At 47.6% G+C, this 17513-nt stretch overlaps 1 protein-coding gene across 1 annotated transcript; it reads right to left on the reverse strand.

The window, feature by feature from the left end:
• Nucleotides 1–3333: 3333 nt before the first annotated feature.
• On the reverse strand, nucleotides 3334–14372 carry LOC114868345 (complement C3 alpha chain-like). Its single transcript, XM_029171866.3, has 26 exons — nucleotides 14070–14372; nucleotides 13558–13813; nucleotides 13220–13305; nucleotides 12998–13137; nucleotides 12713–12922; nucleotides 12582–12642; nucleotides 12385–12468; nucleotides 12107–12310; nucleotides 11946–12021; nucleotides 11700–11862; nucleotides 11463–11582; nucleotides 11205–11361; nucleotides 10899–11062; nucleotides 10658–10813; nucleotides 10496–10555; nucleotides 10278–10368; nucleotides 10064–10115; nucleotides 9847–9934; nucleotides 9670–9759; nucleotides 9494–9599; nucleotides 9296–9385; nucleotides 9130–9213; nucleotides 8945–9025; nucleotides 8617–8764; nucleotides 7552–8262; nucleotides 3334–7432 (listed from the first exon to the last, which is right to left on the reverse strand). Exons 1-25 carry the CDS (start codon nucleotides 14293–14295, stop codon nucleotides 8118–8120), a joined length of 3138 nt encoding a protein of 1045 aa, XP_029027699.2. The 5' UTR covers nucleotides 14296–14372; the 3' UTR covers nucleotides 3334–7432; nucleotides 7552–8117.
• Nucleotides 14373–17513: the final 3141 nt, after the last annotated feature.

Below are 17513 nucleotides of genomic sequence, written 5' to 3' on the forward strand. Positions count from 1 at the left end.
TGCTTCTGTCTGTTGTGTCTCTGCACGCTTGTGCTTCTACACCTGCAACAGCCTGAAGGCCGGAGGATGAAACAGGAAATCACTGGAATGCAGCTTCACACCGTTTGATCCACAGCTCGTCGTATTCTGGTTTCTGCTCCTGTGGACGCGAGGACCGACTCAGGCGACACAGCTCGTCTCAGCGTGAAGACAAACTGTTCTGTGACGATCAGAGACCTCAGACAGAGCGACTCAGGTGTTTACAGGTTCAGCTTCATCCCAAAGCGACCGGGGGGAGTTTTACTGGAGAACCTGGAGTCACGTTGTCTGTCCAGGAAACAGCGTTATTATTGGTCAATGACTCTTCTAGGCTGCGTTCATGAAGGTTTCCATGTTTCCCTGCAGAACCAAGCAGAACCCTTTGTTATATTAGACAGGAGAGTCCCTCCACTTAATGAAGATGTGGGACAGATGTGGCCCAGGGCGGCATCAGGCGTCTCCAGGGTCTGTTTGATCAACGCAGGTGCATTCAAACACGTTCTTCCTGCTTTTATACAGTTAGAATTTCATCTACTCTAACTATAATACACTATGTAATAAAAGTACTGACCATGCACGTGTAACAGCTACCGTCTTATGCTGCTGGTGCCCTGAAATGAAGCTATTCTCAGCATTTTGCTGTCACGATTCATGTCAGTTCCGGTTTTATATTGAAAGGACTTCCTGTTTCACCTGAGCTGTTTTCTGTTATCCCGGTTCACCACGCACACCTGTCACTAATCAGTAATCACACCCAGGATTTAAGCACCACCTCAGCCAGCAGTCAGACGCCAGATTGTTGAGTCATTGCACCACTTTCCAGCGTTCTAGTTTGTTCTCTCATGTTGTTGATCCTGTCTGCTCTGACTGCCGATTCCTGCCTGACCCTTCTCTGTACCTTCGCTTGGATTGTGACATTTGCCCGACCGTCTGACCAGTGAGTTTGTCTAGCCCTTACCTGTACCGTCGCTGAGTTTTCTGTGTACCGAACCACTGCCTGCCTCCTGGACCTGATCTCGCCTGTTCCTTCTCTGTACCCGACGCTGAGACATCCTGTGTATGACCTGGAATGATTGACAACGCTGATTCAATAAACCCTGCTCTAATTCACCCGTTCCGAGAGTGCGCTGTGCATTTGGGTCCTCAACCGTGTGTTCGTGACAGTTGCAGCCTGAACAGACTGGACTCTTGAGGCCTCGTGTCCTTGTGGCACCTTTTATGAGCCCAGGTTCTGTTGGAGCTTTTATCCCGTTCTCACAAACAGTCACACTGGTTGTCAGCTACTGTGTCTCTGTCTCCGTTCACACACATCATCATGTCAACAACTCGCTCACCTTTGACCTTTACCATAAATAACTAAAGAATGGATTCACCACAAATTACAAAGTACTAAACGAAAAATGTAAAACTTTATCCTCTGACAAAAAGACTTTATAAATTATTAAATATTTCTAGGTCGGAACAACGTTGTGTATTTATCATTACCTTTGTTCACCAGGAAACAGAAGAGATCTGTACGATACGATATAAATGTAACAATTTAAAGAAATACTTTAAACTACACTAAATTCTTAGGTAGAAATGTGTCTTAACGTGGTTTATTAGAGTTTATTTTAATGTTAACTCTCCAGTGTCTGTGTTTTAACAACATCTACCGTTCAGTGAGTCATGAAGCGTCTCGGCTCCGTTTCACAGCTTCGTGGGTGAGTTCACAGCTGGACGTTGTTTCCTTTGCACTTTGTGATTGGACTCGTATGACAGTGATGAAACCACAGATCAGACCGCAGATACAGTGTTACAAGGTTGATGTATTTTTAAACATCACACCTAGTAGAACACACTGAAAACAACATAGTTTTACTCTTTAAAGCTGCTTTAGACGTTTGGGTCAGTTTTTAACGTTTGCTAATCAGTAATTTTACTTTGACGTAATCGATCGTTTAGACTTTTGTCGTCTGCAGAAACGTGTGTTTGGCTGAAAAGACTGAGGGAGTTGATCCTGAATGGATTCAGGGAAAGATTCAATAAACGGTGGAGCAGCGTTAGTGAGACGTGGTTGAGACCAGAAACACGTTTTACACATAAAACATCACACTGGGTGTTTGTATGGTTTTCTGTGAACAGGAGCATATTAATAGAGAGGAAGGAAGCGTGGTGCATTTTCCGTGGTTCTGTCTTTTGCTCACATGAACACATGAGCTCAGAGGAGCAGCTATGGCTTCAGCAGCATCAGCTGCATTAGTGCTTCTGCTTCTGTCTCCACCAGGTAATGTAGGTTCTCACTGACTCCAGATCAGGTCACACTTATTCAGAGCAGCCTCCAGTGAGTGGGATCGTCAGGATCTGATGTTTGAGTAGCAGATAAAGAACACGTGTTCCGGTCCGTTTGGGTCTAAACTAACGTTTATTAGACGCTTTCCTGTTCTGTTTAGTTCATTAACGACGACAAAGACGACAGTGACTGGATAATAACCACACAGTAATAAATGTAAATGCTCTGTTCTTTTCTACCTCGTCAGTGATCAAAGCCTTTGGAGCTCAGTGTTCTGCCCAAGGGCACGTCAGCACTGAAGCAGTCAGGAATCAAAGCACAGACCTTATGATTGCAGCTTTTTAATATTTGCTTCTCAGCAGCAGTGAGTTTGTCTAAATCACAACTCTGATCAATAACAGCGTCACATCTGTCAAACTGCGTCTTTGTCTTCGTTGCCAAACGCTGGGATGTGAAGTGTCGTCCATTCACATCTGGGACCAAATTTAAAAAGTCTCTGTATGTTGTTGATGAATTGTTACACAATCAACACTCATCTCTGTCGGCTGATGTGTCCAAACTGATATCACATCGTTCCTCATTCGTTAGAATCACATTTACCAGTAACGTTTATAAAAGCAGTAAACTGACAAAAGCCTAAGAACAAACTCTGATAAAGTCATTAAAAGCTGCCTGAATTAGTCGAGCAGATCCTGCAGGTGTAACATGAAGCTCACATGATAACTGCTCAATGGTTACGTCTCCTCTACATGAACTGATCTGGGATCTGGTCTCTGCTTTGCTCTGTGTTACAGTGGTTCAGGGTCAGAAAGGCTGGAAAGTCACTTACAGCTCTGATGTCTGTGCCTCAGAAGGATCAACGGTGGAGATGCGCTGCACCTACACATACCCAGAGTCTACACATTATAGAGTAAAAGACACGTTCTGGTCCACTAGGGTTGAGGGATATCGATATGTGGAGCTGAGAAAAGCCTCAGTGTTTGCAGGTCGTCTCCAGGAATCCTGTGATAGAAACAGCTGCACTCTGAGAATCACAGATGTGAGACAGAGCGACGCAGGTGTTTATTATTTTAGATTCAGCACAAACCAGTATAAAGGGAGATTTACTGGTGAACCTGGAGTCACTTTATCTGTCAAAGGTAACACTTTTACTTTAATGTTGTTTGGACTCATGGTGAAATCAATGTTTGAAGTTTAGCACAGCTGATGATAAAAACCATAAGAAATCCAGTCTGAACTATTGGATCAGATGATGCATTAAACTGCTACTGATGTAAAATATTTACACTTTGTACATTTATTTGTTGTTGTGCGTCCAGATCTACAGGTCAAGGTTCAAAACAGTAACAAGCTCCAGTGTTTCAGCAGCTGTCGTCTCCCTGATCATTCGTCCTTCATCTGGTACAAGAACGGACACAAGATGAATGAAAACCAGAAAGTAATATCTGTGTCTAACAGTTCAGCAGACAGTTATTCCTGTGCTCTCAGTGGACGTGAGGATTTCCCTTCTGCTTCAGTCTGTGAGTTTATATTTACATTAAACTCAGCAACTGTGAACCTGCTGTTCTACTGATGTAACTGTAACAGTGGTGATTGAACATGGTTTTATTTTCCAGGTGTCAGTGGTCAAACCTGCAACAAAGTGATTTACACTGACAGAAGCATCTGCGCCGTCAAAGGATCATCAGTGGAGATTTCCTGTACTTATAACAGTCATAGTGGATCCATCACGTCTGAGTTCTGGTTCCGTTCTGACCGTAGTGGTCAGAGTCCTTCACAGCCTCAGGACCTTCGTACAGACGTCCAGTTTACAGGTCGTGTTCAGGTCAATTATACAACAAGAAGACGCTCCACTCTGAGAATTTCTGATGTGACAGAGACGGATTCAGGACAGTACGGCTTCACATTCAGAGCAGGAGGCTTTGAGTGGGGCCGTAGTTTATCTGGACCCAGTCTGACTGTCACAGGTACTGACCAACACACACAGCTGAATGTAGAAAACACACAACTTAAGTGTGTTAAGACATAGTTACGCATGTTCTTGTATGGTTTATGAACCTTTATTATGTGTGAATTCAAATGTTCTTTTTTTACCAGACCCAGATCTGCAGGTTCTAGTTTGGAGATATTCTACGTGGCCAAAGCTCCAGTGTTTCAGCAGCTGTCGTCTCCCTGATCATTCGTCCTTCATCTGGTACAAGAACGGAGACAAGATGAAAGAAAACCAGAAAGAAATATCTGCATATTCCAGTTCAGCAGACAGTTATTCCTGTGCTCTCAGTGGACGTGAGGATTTCCCTTCTGCTTCAGTCTGTGAGTTTACTCCTCAATTCTAATGTTTCATATTATATATTTACTGTACATTAAATTCAGCAAGTGTGAACCTGCTGTTCTACTGATGTAACTGTAACAGTGGTGATTGAACATGGTTTTATTTTCCAGGTGTCAGTGGTCAAACCTGCAACAAAGTGATTTACACCAACAGAAGCATCTGTGCCGTCAAAGGATCATCAGTGGACATTTCCTGTACTTATAACAGTTATAGTGGATCCATCACATCTGAGTTCTGGTTCCGTTCTGACCGTAGTGGTCAGAGTCCTTCACAGCCTCAGGACCTTCGTACAGACGTCCAGTTTACAGGTCGTGTTCAGGTCCTTGAAGCAGCGACAGGAGGCTCCACTCTGAGAATCTCTGATGTGACAGAGACGGATTCAGGACAGTACGGCTTCACATTCAGAGCAGGAGGCTTTGAGTGGGGCCGTAGTTTATCTGGACCCAGTCTGACTGTCACAGGTACTGACCAACACACACAGCGGAATGTAGAAAACAAACTTACTGTTTGTCCAAAGCACAAATCACTGTTAAGACACAGTTACACAGTAGTTTCATTGGTTCTTTGTTACGTATTATTTAATAACTTCTATAAACTTTCCTTGTTTTTCATGTGTACGTGATCTGAGAATTTAAATGTTTGTTCTTTTTATTAGACCCAGATCTGCAGGTTCTAGTTTGGAGACATTCTTCATGGCTCCAGTGTTTCAGCAGCTGTCGTCTCCCTGATCATTCGTCCTTCATCTGGTACAAGAACGGAGACAAGATGAATGAAAACCAGAAAGTAATATCTGCATCTTCCAGTTCAGCAGACAGTTTTTCCTGTGCTCTCAGTGGACGTGAGGATTTCCCTTCTGCTTCAGTCTGTGAGTTTCCTCCACTAACACACAGTAACAGCATTGAGCCACTGTTCAACTTGACCTGGTCATGATTCACTAGGAGCTGCACACGCACACATTTCTGACTGAACTCATCACTGATGTCTGTCAGTCAACGTCTGTTGGCTCAGTTTTAGGTGAAACCACGAGTCGTGAAGCGTCTGACGTCTCAGAATGAACAACCACTGTTCAGTCCACCTTCGTCACAGAGGAAAAACTATGGAAACATGATGTAAAAGCATTTCTACCAGAGTTGAGTTCAATTTGTACTTTTGATCTTTCAGGTGTTTACGGTAAAACCTGCAACAAAGTGATTTACACTGACAGAAGCATCTGTGCCGTCAAAGGATCATCAGTGGACATTTCCTGTACTTATAACAGTTATTATGGATCCATCACATCTGAGTTCTGGTTCCGTTCTGACCGTAGTGGTCAGAGTCCTTCACAGCCTCAGGACCTTCGTACAGACGTCCAGTTTACAGGTCGTGTTCAGGTCCTTGAAGCAGCGACAGGAGGCTCCACTCTGAGAATCTCTGATGTGACAGAGACGGATTCAGGACAGTACGGCTTCACATTCAGAGCAGGAGGCTTTGAGTGGGGCCGTAGTTTATCTGGACCCAGTCTGACTGTCACAGGTACTGACCAACACACACAACCTGTGGAACCGCTGTGACTGTGATCTGACAGCTGCTTCTTCGTGGTCTCAGTTCTCCAGGTGCAGGTGATCACATCAACGCTCCAGGACTCTTACACTGACGCACAGCTCAGGTGTCTCAGCAGCTGCAGCTCAGCCGCTCGTCTTTCCTACGTCTGGTTCAAGAACGGACACGAGGTCCCGACGGAGGACGGGTTTTACAGAGGCCGCGTTCATCCTGGAGACGCCATCGTTTGTGCCTTAAAGGGACGAGAAAACTTCAAATCTGCCTCAGTGTGTGAGTTTGTTTTACTGTGACTGTGAAACTGAAGGAGTCGTCACTGATCCCACATTTAATCAGTGTTTCTCCTGCAGATGCTCCAGATGTTCCCTCAGTGTCAGTGGTTCCCTCTGGTGACATTCTGGAGAACAGTCCAGTGACTCTGACCTGTAGCAGTGACGCTAACCCAGCAGCTAATTACACCTGGTACAGAGACTCACATCCTGAATTCACCCATGAAGGTCCACAGCTCGTCTTCAGCTCCATCCAGTTGAATCACTCTGGACACTTTTACTGTGAAGCTGAGAACCAGCTGGGGAGGAGACGCTCTGAGTTTGTCTCTGTCAATGTGAGATGTGAGTAAAGCAGTGATGTTTATAAAGCAGTGAATCTTCACGTCTCAGTCAAAGGTTCATATGAAGCTTTTGTCTCCTCCAGATTCGGGAACATTGAATCCTGTCGTGACTGGAATAATCTGTGCTGTGGTCCTGGTGCTGATTCTCCTCTCTTTAGTGGTACTGATGAGGTAAACAGGTCACAGTTAAATGTAAACCGACAACTTGAGTCTTTATTTTTTTTCCAGGAACAGTTGTGACCTAGTTTTGTCCAGACTCATTTGAGGGAATTTCCTTTAAATTTGATGAGTATTTTCTGGTCTGAGGTCAGTGTGACCTCATGGCTGCTGCATTTCTGATGTTAAACGTCTTTAATATTTTGAAACGGTTTCACTTTGTCAAAGTGTATTTTCATTACTGTCATTTAAACTAGAAAGAGGAGCGTTTCTAAACCGCCCTCAGAGCCTGAAGAGACTGGACGCGTCAGCGAGCAGGTGAGGAAGTGAGTTTGTAGATGTTTCTGTGGTAAATGTTTAACGTGTAGTGAAAACTAACAACGGGCCTTTGGTTCTGAAGCGTGTACTCGCTGAGGGAGAAGAGGAGCAGGACGCTCTTCAGTACTCCAGCGTCCGGTTCTGCAGGAACCAGGCCGATCCAGTTTACTCCAACGTCACACCAGCTGAGCTGCACAGAAACCAGCAGCATGTGGAGTACGACACAGTCAAGTTCAGCAGAGGCGGCTCTGACCGGTGAGCAGCTCTCTGTCAGCTGGAGTCACGCACCGCCTTCACGCCTTCATTCACCTCGACACTGAACCTCACGCTCGCCTGATTCTTGCTTCTTATGTCCCACAGAGTTCAGGGAGCTGAGGAGGATGTAACAGCCCTGTACAGCACAGTCACCAAAGCCAACTGACGCCGCCTGGTGTTGAGACTCATCACGACCTGACGACACGAGCACAGTTACAGTAACACAGAACAAACAGCTCATCGTTTGCTCCTGACTTACAGAAATAAATCATATTCAATAAGACACCGAAGCCTCAGCGAATGCTTTGCACTATTTAAATGTCAGGTATAAATGCATTCCATTGTTTACATCCTGCCAAACTGTAAAAACGCTTGTCCACCTGTAAATGAGAGAGAATAAAGACGGTGGTGCTTCAATAATGACGCTGCATCGTTTTAATTTTAGCTCAACCTAAACAACATGCACTGACAGCAACACCCTGTTTGTTCTTTTAAAACGTAGATAAACAGACTTTCAGTTCCTCTTTTACTGTGGAAACTACAGTCAAAATGACTCTCAGTGCACAGAATGAAATGAGCCTGCTGTCACTGTGAGCTCAGGACCAGAACCACTGAGGCCTCTACAGCCTGCAGGAGTAAACAGACAGTTCGTGTGCAGCCTCGCTGAGGCTCCTGCTCTTCGCTTGCAGAGCTGCACTGCTGGCGGCCTCCTCCGCTGAAGGCCAGAGCTCCACCCAGGTGTCCTTTCCCAACATGTAGATGTATCTGACAGACAGCAAGCAGAGCATTGGGACGGTTTCACTTACAGACCAGTAAGTAACTCAGCAATGATGACACAATCACTCAAATAGGACTGTTTCGCTTCCTGTCGGCAGGTTGAGGGTGGCTCAAGCTAAACTGACAGCGCCTCCTGCTGTGTCCTGGTCGACACGTCGCCTCCAGCATCAGGTCGCTGGTGTTGCTACTGTTTTTGTTCTGCTGCTGTTTCATTGTTGGATGTTGAATCTCTTACTGAGACGCTATAATGCTGCTGTTGGAGGCTTCACACAGCTGTTAATCCAGCTGTGTTTAAGGCCGAGGCTGCAGTTTGGGCTCAGGTCGTGTTTTTCTGGGCCTTACTTGTTGGTCTCAGTGTCGATGGTCCACTGGTCGACCTCGGGGCCCATGATGAGGTACTGGGAGCCCTGCTTCAGGTTGAGCCCGTCTCTGCACCCACCATGAGACAAGAAAGACCTCGTTTGTCCCACTTCAACACTGCTCTCCAAACCTGGAGGAGATTAAACCATTAATAGCATCATTGTGTTGTATAAATATGTAATGAACTCAGAATGGCTCAGTCTTTTAGGTCCACACAGATGTTCTTAATGGAAACCTTCTCGTAGGTAACTAAACTAATGGTAGTTGAGGTAAATGCAGGCGTGTGCAGGTGAAGCTCAGCGTTATTTACCCAGCTTGATAACTCGCGTGATCTCCATCTCGTATCTGTCGTAGTAACTCTCACTGACGCTCAACACCTTCACCTGGTAAACTGAAGCACAGTGGATGAAGCTTGGTTCAGTTAGTGTCTCTGTGGCCCATGTGATGTCACATATACACAAAGACGCCTCCACGCCTCCTGTCTGTGGGTCGTACCGTGATGCAAACTCTTGCAGGCAAACACTTCCCTCTCTTTGTTCAGGAACTGTTCACTGTCGGCTTTAGAGATGCAGCAGTCGCCTGGAACCATCATGAGCAAACAGGAGGTGAACAACAAGGGGAAGTGGACGTACGATGCACCACAGACCGATCACAGCCTCACCCTGTGTGCAGCGGCACACGCTGTCCTTGCAGATCTGAGTGAGCGCCTCCTTGTCCTCCTTAGGGGAGTAGGTCCGAGAGCAGCGGTGATCTGTGACACAGGAACACCTTTCAGTAGCTCAGTTTGTGTCATGAGCAGCAGGTCTGGGAGGGAAACTAAAGGTTCCAGGTGAGATGTGAGCTTCAGCCTGTGTCCTACCTGGGTTGTAATACTCGTAGACGGTAACTGAGGACGGCTGGAGGAGCCCCACTTTGAAATTCTGCTGAAGCCTGAACATCAGGATCTCAGGCTCTTTGTGTGAAACCTGGGGAGGACAGAGGTGGAACACGTCTGGGTCTGTAAAGGCTGAGACCCAGAGTCTGCAGTGATGTTACCTTGAACAGGTGGATGATCAGGGAGCCTCTCTCACTCAGGTTATCCACAACCTGGAAGTTGTTGATGTAACGATCCACTGAGTTGGACAACTGGACAAACAGCAAAGGGGAGGGAACTGATAACATCATGACACATGGAGGTTCAGTGATATTTGACTGCTGCTGGAGGTCGGCTACCTTCTCCAGGTCTGAGATTTCTGGAGTGAAGCCTGTTGGAAGACTGATGTCCAGAACCACCATCCTCACGTCTCTGGGTCCTAGAGTTCTGTGGAGGACAGAGAGAACAGCAGCACATGAACACGGGTCAGAGAAGATGTAGATCAGGAACATGATGGGAGGTAAAAAGTGCTTTACTTGAAACACTGAGTCTGATTTGTTCCCTTCTTCAACTCACCTGACTTTGATGGTGAGCTGGTAGGACTTCTCCACCTCAGCAGGAGGCTTCTCTGTGGGTGGATTTATGAGCCAATATTAAATGTCCACCTTAAACATTTACTGAAGGCTACTGTATGTTATAAAACATCAAACTTCAGCTTTCTTTCCAAATAATGATGAGCAGTTAAGGAGAAGAAGCAGCGCTGAGGACCAAGATATGAATGAAATGTTACCGCTGGACTCTTCAATGGCCACGCTGAGCTCAAAGTCCCTGCAGGGTTTCTTCTCATCGGCTTCATGCACTTGGTTGTAGTAAGTCACAACCTTGAGTGATCAGACATCAAAGAGACGCAGCAGCAGAGAAAAATCATCACAACATGAAAAACTAAATACTATGGTTCAATAATCTTAAACTGAATGAAACCTATTTCTTCTGCTCATGTGGTCGTACCTCCAAGATTCCCTCTCCGTTCCCTCGAGCCTCCACCTCCAAATCAGAATTAGCCGGCAACTACACAACAAAGAATCAAAGGAAGACGACACGGTTTGTGATGCACGACCCAACTTCACATGAAGCCACACTCTTACTTCACTTTCTTGGAGCGCTGCTCACCCTGGACGAGCGGACGGCGTAGGCGCTGGTGGGGTTGAACGCGTAGCGGATTTCCTTGCGTCCCGTTAAGCGCACATCCACGTCCAGACTGAGGTCCCCAGGAGGAGGCCTTCTAATCAGGTACTCAGACAGCGCGTGGAGCACCACCATCGTGGACTGGGAGGAACCAGAGGAGGAACCCGACCACAAACGGTCAGCGTCTGATGCCTGAGGCAGGAGAGGTGTTCACAGCTCTGCTGACCTGCGTGGAGCCGAAGCCGCCTCCTCGTCCTCGCTGGCTGTTGAGCCACTTGAAGGGAGCAGCGGCTTCCTCCAGTCGTCCCAGCTTGACCAGCGCGAGCAGAGCGTAGCCGGTTGCCTCCAGGGTGAACAGGCGGTTGTGTCTGTCGGGCCAGTGGCTGCGATCTGCATGAGAGGGGAGACGGAGCCTACGTTAGCCAGAACCCAAAACAGGCCCGAAACAGGAAGTGAGCCAGGTCACAGAAAGGTAATGAACACATGTGATGACTGAGGCTTCTGAGGTCATGGAGCGGGATGCACAGGTCACCTGGAGCTGCGGCTCTGAGTAGAGCCTGTGTTGGGTCGAAGGGTTGGTCCTTGTCCAGCAGAGCCAGCGCGTAGGAGGCGATGGCCACCGTGTACGGCCTCCTCCCGGCCGTCTTCAGCGCTGCCCTCAGGTATTCAGCCGTTTTATCCGTAGCCGACTGCAAAACAGAGCTCCTGAATATGGAGGAAGGGGCCATGGCCACCCCGTCGAGGCTTTCTGGGGGCACCCCTGGTTCCACCAGTCTTTATATTTACTCACCTTCACCTGCTCGGCTGCAGCCTGAGCAGAGCAGCGCATTCCTGCCTGCTTGGCTTCTGCAAGCGCTATGAGGACGAAGGCTGTCAGGGTCGTCTCAGAATCGTCGCCACGGAGACCACCCTGAAGACACACAGGAACAGGCTTCCCATTTACCCTCATATGAAGTGTGAGCTTGTTTGAGACCTTTAAACCCATCTGATGTCCTTGAAGGGACGAGGGCATGGGCCGGTGGCTCACAGTCATGGTGGTGGAGTAAACCGGGTTGTCCTCTACGAAGCTTCCCTGCGGCAGCCGATGCTTGTTGTTGACCAGGTAGAGCAGAGGGTCACACACGTGCTGCTCGTCCACCCCGATGATGGAGTAGGCCATGGAGAACACCTTCACCACGTACGCCGTGATCCTGAGGTTCAACGCGGGCTTATTTTAAAAGTCAAACCTTTAGGACTCCGCTTGTTTCCAGTCAAAGTGCATCCTGGACCGTACCATGTACTTGCACCTTCGCTCCTGTACGGTGGGTAAGAGCCGTCCTTCCTCTTGTATGCCAGCTGGTTCTTGTATCCTGAAAACACAGGAAGAGGAATTAAAGTAGAATGAGTCACTGCATCTTGGTTCCTGCTAACAGGCCGCTGTTTATCAGCCTTCACCTCTGGTGATGTAACTGACAGCCTCAGCCTTTCTCTGCACCCCCACAGTCTCCCAGTCGTTGGTTCGGTCCAGGTACAGGGTGGCGATGAGCGGCAGCGTGATGCTGGCCAGGTTCTGCTCCACACACCCACCGGGCATCTGGATCAGAGACGCCAGAGAGTCCTGACTGATGGAGTTATCGATGCTGTCTGCCAGCACGTTGCCTGCAGAGGAGAGGAACCAGAATCAGTCCAGTCTGAGCCTCATCCATCATTCACACCTCTGATGAGGAACAGACCTCTGACATTGATGAAGGTCTCCGGCACAGAGTTTGGCACAACTGACTCCAGTTCAACTTTGACTCGACGAACGACCTGCTTCCCTGTAGCAGACGGAGACGAAAGAGCTCCTTCAAGCCAACGTCATGATGATGACACATTGAAGCAGCAGGACGGACAACGAGCACCAAAGGCTGGTGCATCGGAACCGTCTCACCTCCTTCAGCCGACGGGTTCAGCATCACACTCCAGACGTCACTTTTCTGCACGCCGTCCATCTGAGGAAACGCCTTCATTAACCACGGACGCCTGCTGCATTTTAAGGTCTTTAACGTAAACCTGACCCACCACCACGTGCAGAGACTTCTGGATGCGGTCTCCTCCCATCATGTCTCCAGCCGCCACCATCACCTCTATGGGAAGCTTCCCCACCACCAGTGGAACGATGGTGTAGGGCACCGTGACCGAGGAGCCGGCGGGCACTTTTAGCTGCTGTGTGTGTGCGTCCTTGAAGGCGACGCTGCACATGTCTTTTGTCTTCATCAGGATCACCCTCACCTGTCACCACAACTCTTTGAGTCCCACAGATCTGCAGCAGCAGCGCGGCTCGCCGTGTGGGTGCCGTTCTCTTACCTGGAGCTCAGCTTCGGCGTAGTTATGGATCACGGCTTTAATCTCCACCTGTTCGTTCTTGGCCACTGAATACGGCAGCTTCAGGTCCACAAAGAATTCCTTCCATGCTCTGAAGTTGTACGGCTCCGCGACGCAGAAACCTGGGAAGACGACATCACTGAGAATGGTTTGAATGGAGTTATTCAGGTTTGAACCTGAACCTGGAGCTCCTCCTCCTCTCACCCGTTTGTGGTGAAGCACTGACGGCCAGAAGTCCCCACTCTGTGATGCTGTCAGGTAAAGCGCTGTCCACATTCTTTGATGCCAACCTGACGATCAGAGCCATTAAAACCACTGCTTTCACTCTCAGAATGACTCCAGGTTTTAATCACTCAGCTGTTGCTGACTTCACACTAATGCGTTTCAGTGTAAAGCAGGATGCGTCACACCAGCGCTCAGCAGCTCTGTGTGAGCTCAGACGCCTTTGTTTACTGTGAGAAGCTGTTATCACTGAACAAACACAACCTGATGCAACTTTGTGGTTTTTGAGTCCTGTTTGACGTGTGAAGCGTAAAACTCACCCGTCTGCGCCTGTGCTGCTGGGCAGCTTAACATCCATCCACAGCCAGGACTCATAGAACTTGGTACGCAGATACACGTCATTCACATCCATGTACTCCAGGTCTTCAAACTCCTCCTCCTCCTCCACGTCTGCACCTGCTATGGCCGCCCCTGCTGCTGCTGCTGCTGGAATCCCCTGTACAACAGCATTTAGTGCAGGTTGGCTTCGTAGCAGGACCCGCGGAGATAATCGAGGCACTTCAAATAAGGGCCCATCTATGTGCACACAGATATTTACAGTCAGCAGGTCTCAGGCTCTGATGCATCATGTCAGAGGCTGGTAATGCTGCAGGTTCACACAGAAAGTGAGAGACTGAGGATTTCTTTGATGATTCCTTTTAACCTAAAACTCCACGTTAGGTTGATTCTTATCCACTGTGAATGTGTAGATACAATAAGTCAGCGACCACTTCAAAAGGTTTATCAGAATTCTGACGATGATGTCATATGCTAGAAAGTGTTCAGAATTTACCTATTCTTTCAATGAACCTTCCAAAGTGGCGGCTGACGATGGGTGGAGCTGTGGTGGTGGGTGGAGCTGTGGTGGTGGGTGGAGCTGTGGTGGTGGGTGGAGGAGTCGTGGGTTGGTCGGTGTCAAACACCTGGTCCCTGTACGTGGAGCAGCAGTAGCGGAAAGCCCGCATGCACTCCCAGCCCTCGGTGATGTAGAGGGAGCGGCGCGTGCAGGAGTACGGCATGGGGACCTCCCTCAGAGCGTCCTTACAGCAGCGGTTCTCCAGCTTCTCCTTGTACAGACTCTCTGGACGCAGACGGGCAGACGCTCACTTTAGACACTCGCATCGGGAGAAATGAGTCTGGATCCAGATTTACTGGAAGGAGGATGGCTGTGGTTCAGTTACTGTAGTTGTGAGGAGCTGACACTCACAGCGGGTCAATGGAGCATATGGCAGTGAAATACTGAAAACATGGACCCCTTAAAAATAAAAAAATACTATTAATGGTCTATTTTTCCACAGTGAAACTATTTCTCCATGCAGTAGATGGCCTGGAACACTCTGCATTCCTTTCTCTACTACCAGAAGAGGGAGGAACACAGAGAGACGTACAGAGTGGAGGTAGGAGCATGCAGGTGGACTACATCCTATGTAGATGAGGTCATTTGAGGGAGGTCAGTGACTGCAGAGTGGTGGTAGCAGAGAGAGGAGCCAGACAGCACCATGGTGGTGTGTAAGATGACTCTGGACAAGAAGAAGAAGAAAGGAAAGACAGAAAAGAAGACAAAGTGGTGGAAGAAGAATGAAGAAACCTGAGAGGAATTCAGGCAGAGGTTGAGACAGGCTCTGGGTGGACAGGAAGAGCTTCCAGATGACTGGAAACTACAGCAGAGGTTGTCAGGGAAACAGGTAGGAAGGTGCTGTTTGATCTGGAAGGAGGAGAGAAGATAAAGACACATTACAGGACCGCGTCCAGAGGAAGAGGTTGGCTGAAAGGAAGTGGCATGTAGAAAGGACTGAGGAAAGTAGACAGGAGCACAAGGAAGCTCAGAGCAGAGTGAAGAGGGAGGTGGAGGTGGCAAAGACTGAACAGAGAGCTTACGATGAGCTGTATGACAGGTTAGACACAAGGAGAGAAGCATTTGTACAGGTCAAAAGCAAGCAGGATTAAGGTGTACATGAATGAGCAAAGTAAAGCTGTGAGTGACAGAGTGAATGACTGATCAACATGTAAATACATGAGAGAAGTGAAAGTGAAAGAATATCTAAAAGAGAACTTATTTGAGCACATGGCTGACACGAAACACAGAGCATGGATGTTTGACTTATATAAAGTCCCATTCAAAGTCTATTAGTTCTTACACTGGAGACATGAGGCATCACTGCAGTCATAGTTTTCTGAACGATCTTTCCTGTTCTTTCAGACGGGACTCGTGTAGCCTTGGTTTCCCTCCAAGGCTTGATTGATTGATCCTGATGAAATGTCTGAAAAACGAATGTAGGTGTTAAGACTTAAAATTTATACAATTTTCTTGCACACTGAATTACTAATAACGACATAAACCATTGACGCACTGCTGAACCAGAGAGTTTAGCATCGTGTTGTCTGAAGAATATTAAAGGCTGGAACATTTACTGTGTCATAAAGTCATTATTGTTTATCCGTCTGCAAAACACAGCTGACCCTGAATTCAAAGCTTCTGCTGTTGCCTTGATTTGAACATAAATGAGAACATGAAGAAGATAAAGCTGCAGGACATGAACCTGAGCAGCTGCTACATCTGTAAAACCTGAAGGAAAGAGGAGCAGGTACAGATGTGGAGGCAGATGTTGTGTTCGTCGCCTGTTCCCCTGAGAGCAGCTCTGGGACTGAACTGATGTTCTTCAAACTTTGCCCTGAGGAGGAAAAGGTGCTGATGAAGCAGCAGAGTCAGGTTCTCAGCTCTCTTCTCTCCTGAACTCCTCCACTTGAGGCAGGAACTGTCCCCTGACCTCGAGATAAAGCCAGAGAAGTGAAGAATCCTGAAGCAGAACCCGGTGGTGCAGAGGCTCAGACAGTGACCACTAAGTGGCAGCAGTAGGTAGGATGTGTAGACGACAGCAGCAGAATGTGGCCCCAGCGTCAGCGATGGACCACAGCTCTGACTCCACACCAAGCGTCTGTCTCATGTTTGAGCATCACCTCCCTCTAGTGGCCACGCTTCATCATTGCACATAGCTGGTAGTGAGGTTGTCTGGTTCTGTGTGTTATTGTCGAACCTTAGCTACTTATGAGTATCGTATTGTTCACAGTTGTTGTGGTGACGACTGGAGTTCCAGGCGCCTTTAAGTGTAATAATATCTGTTTAATGACTTGTTGGGCTCTTGGATGAAGCTGAACGTTAGAACCAGTAACTTCAGACCTTTGTGTGTAAATGTTATATTCTCCCAGTCAAGTGGATGGAAGTGTGACTCAGCAGCAGTTTGTCTCGTCCAACAGCTGCCTGTCCTCATCTCCTGTTGGTTTAGTAGTGTGTGTATTGTGGGCAGCTCCCTGGTTCTCCTTCAGTCCAAAGACGTGCAGTCAGGTCAACTGGAGGCTCTAAAGACTGAGAGAGTGAGAGTATTAAGGCTCTAAACTGCCTCATTATTACAGTCAGTGTCCTCTGATCAGGAGGTTGTTCATCTACACAAAGACTCACTCACTTACTATTCTCCTGACATTTAAAATCAAACAGCTCTAACATAAAGTTAAGGTGAATAAAGTTTGTAGATGCTGTGATTGTATTATACTGCAGATATTTAGCACAACTCAGACATTTATTTAACACACATTTCTCTTCAGTTCCTCAAGCTGAAGTTTCACTTTTAGTTTCAACACGTCCAGAGTTTCTGCAATACATCATCAATACATCATCTAAAAATGACAGAAAGCGCCGCTTCTTGTTGGGGGTTCACAGAGCTCGTCTGCTCATGCATATTAACACAGAGAAGAGGAAGGAACCCAGCACAGCGTTCTTCAGCTTGGTGTTTGTTCACACAAACGGGTTCCAAGCAGGACGTCGTGCTCTTCAGATGCACCGCGTCCACTTCATGACTGAGCTGTTGCAGTGAGGAGCCGCTATGGCAGCGTCAGCCGCTGGATTCCTTCTGCTTCTCTCTGCGTCAGGTACAGCTGCTCTGCATTAACACCCATTATTATGAAGGTCAGCAATGACATGGACGCATCACAGCTACTGGGAAGTGCCTCAGTTTTACAAACCTGGACTTTAGGCCCATGTGTAACGTCTTTAGAAGAAGTGTGATTATTTGACTCCTAGACGTCACTGTGTTTTATGTCCTGTTGTCAAACGCTGACTCTGACACAGATGATGCTGTGAACTGGAGCATTAAAAGCTGTGTAACTGTTTTTCCTGCACTGGTGTGAGTTGGATCTAAAGGTGTGTGAGACGAGCACAGACAGTGGAGACGTGCGCTGCTGT

This window comes from Betta splendens, chromosome 1 (genome assembly GCF_900634795.4).
Source record: "Betta splendens chromosome 1, fBetSpl5.4, whole genome shotgun sequence".
In the NCBI taxonomy this organism is placed as follows: domain Eukaryota; kingdom Metazoa; phylum Chordata; class Actinopteri; order Anabantiformes; family Osphronemidae; genus Betta; species Betta splendens.

Coding starts and splice junctions, on each gene's coding strand:
- LOC114868345 (XM_029171866.3), bottom strand. CDS start 14,295: ATGCCGTACTCCTGCACGCGCCGCTCCCTCTACATCACCGAGGGCTGG. Junction 12,923..12,997: donor ACGCCGAAGCTGAGCTCCAG/GTAAGAGAACGG, acceptor TTGTGGTGACAG/GTGAGGGTGATCCTGATGAA. Junction 9,935..10,063: donor CAGCTCACCATCAAAGTCAG/GTGAGTTGAAGA, acceptor TGTCCTCCACAG/AACTCTAGGACCCAGAGACG.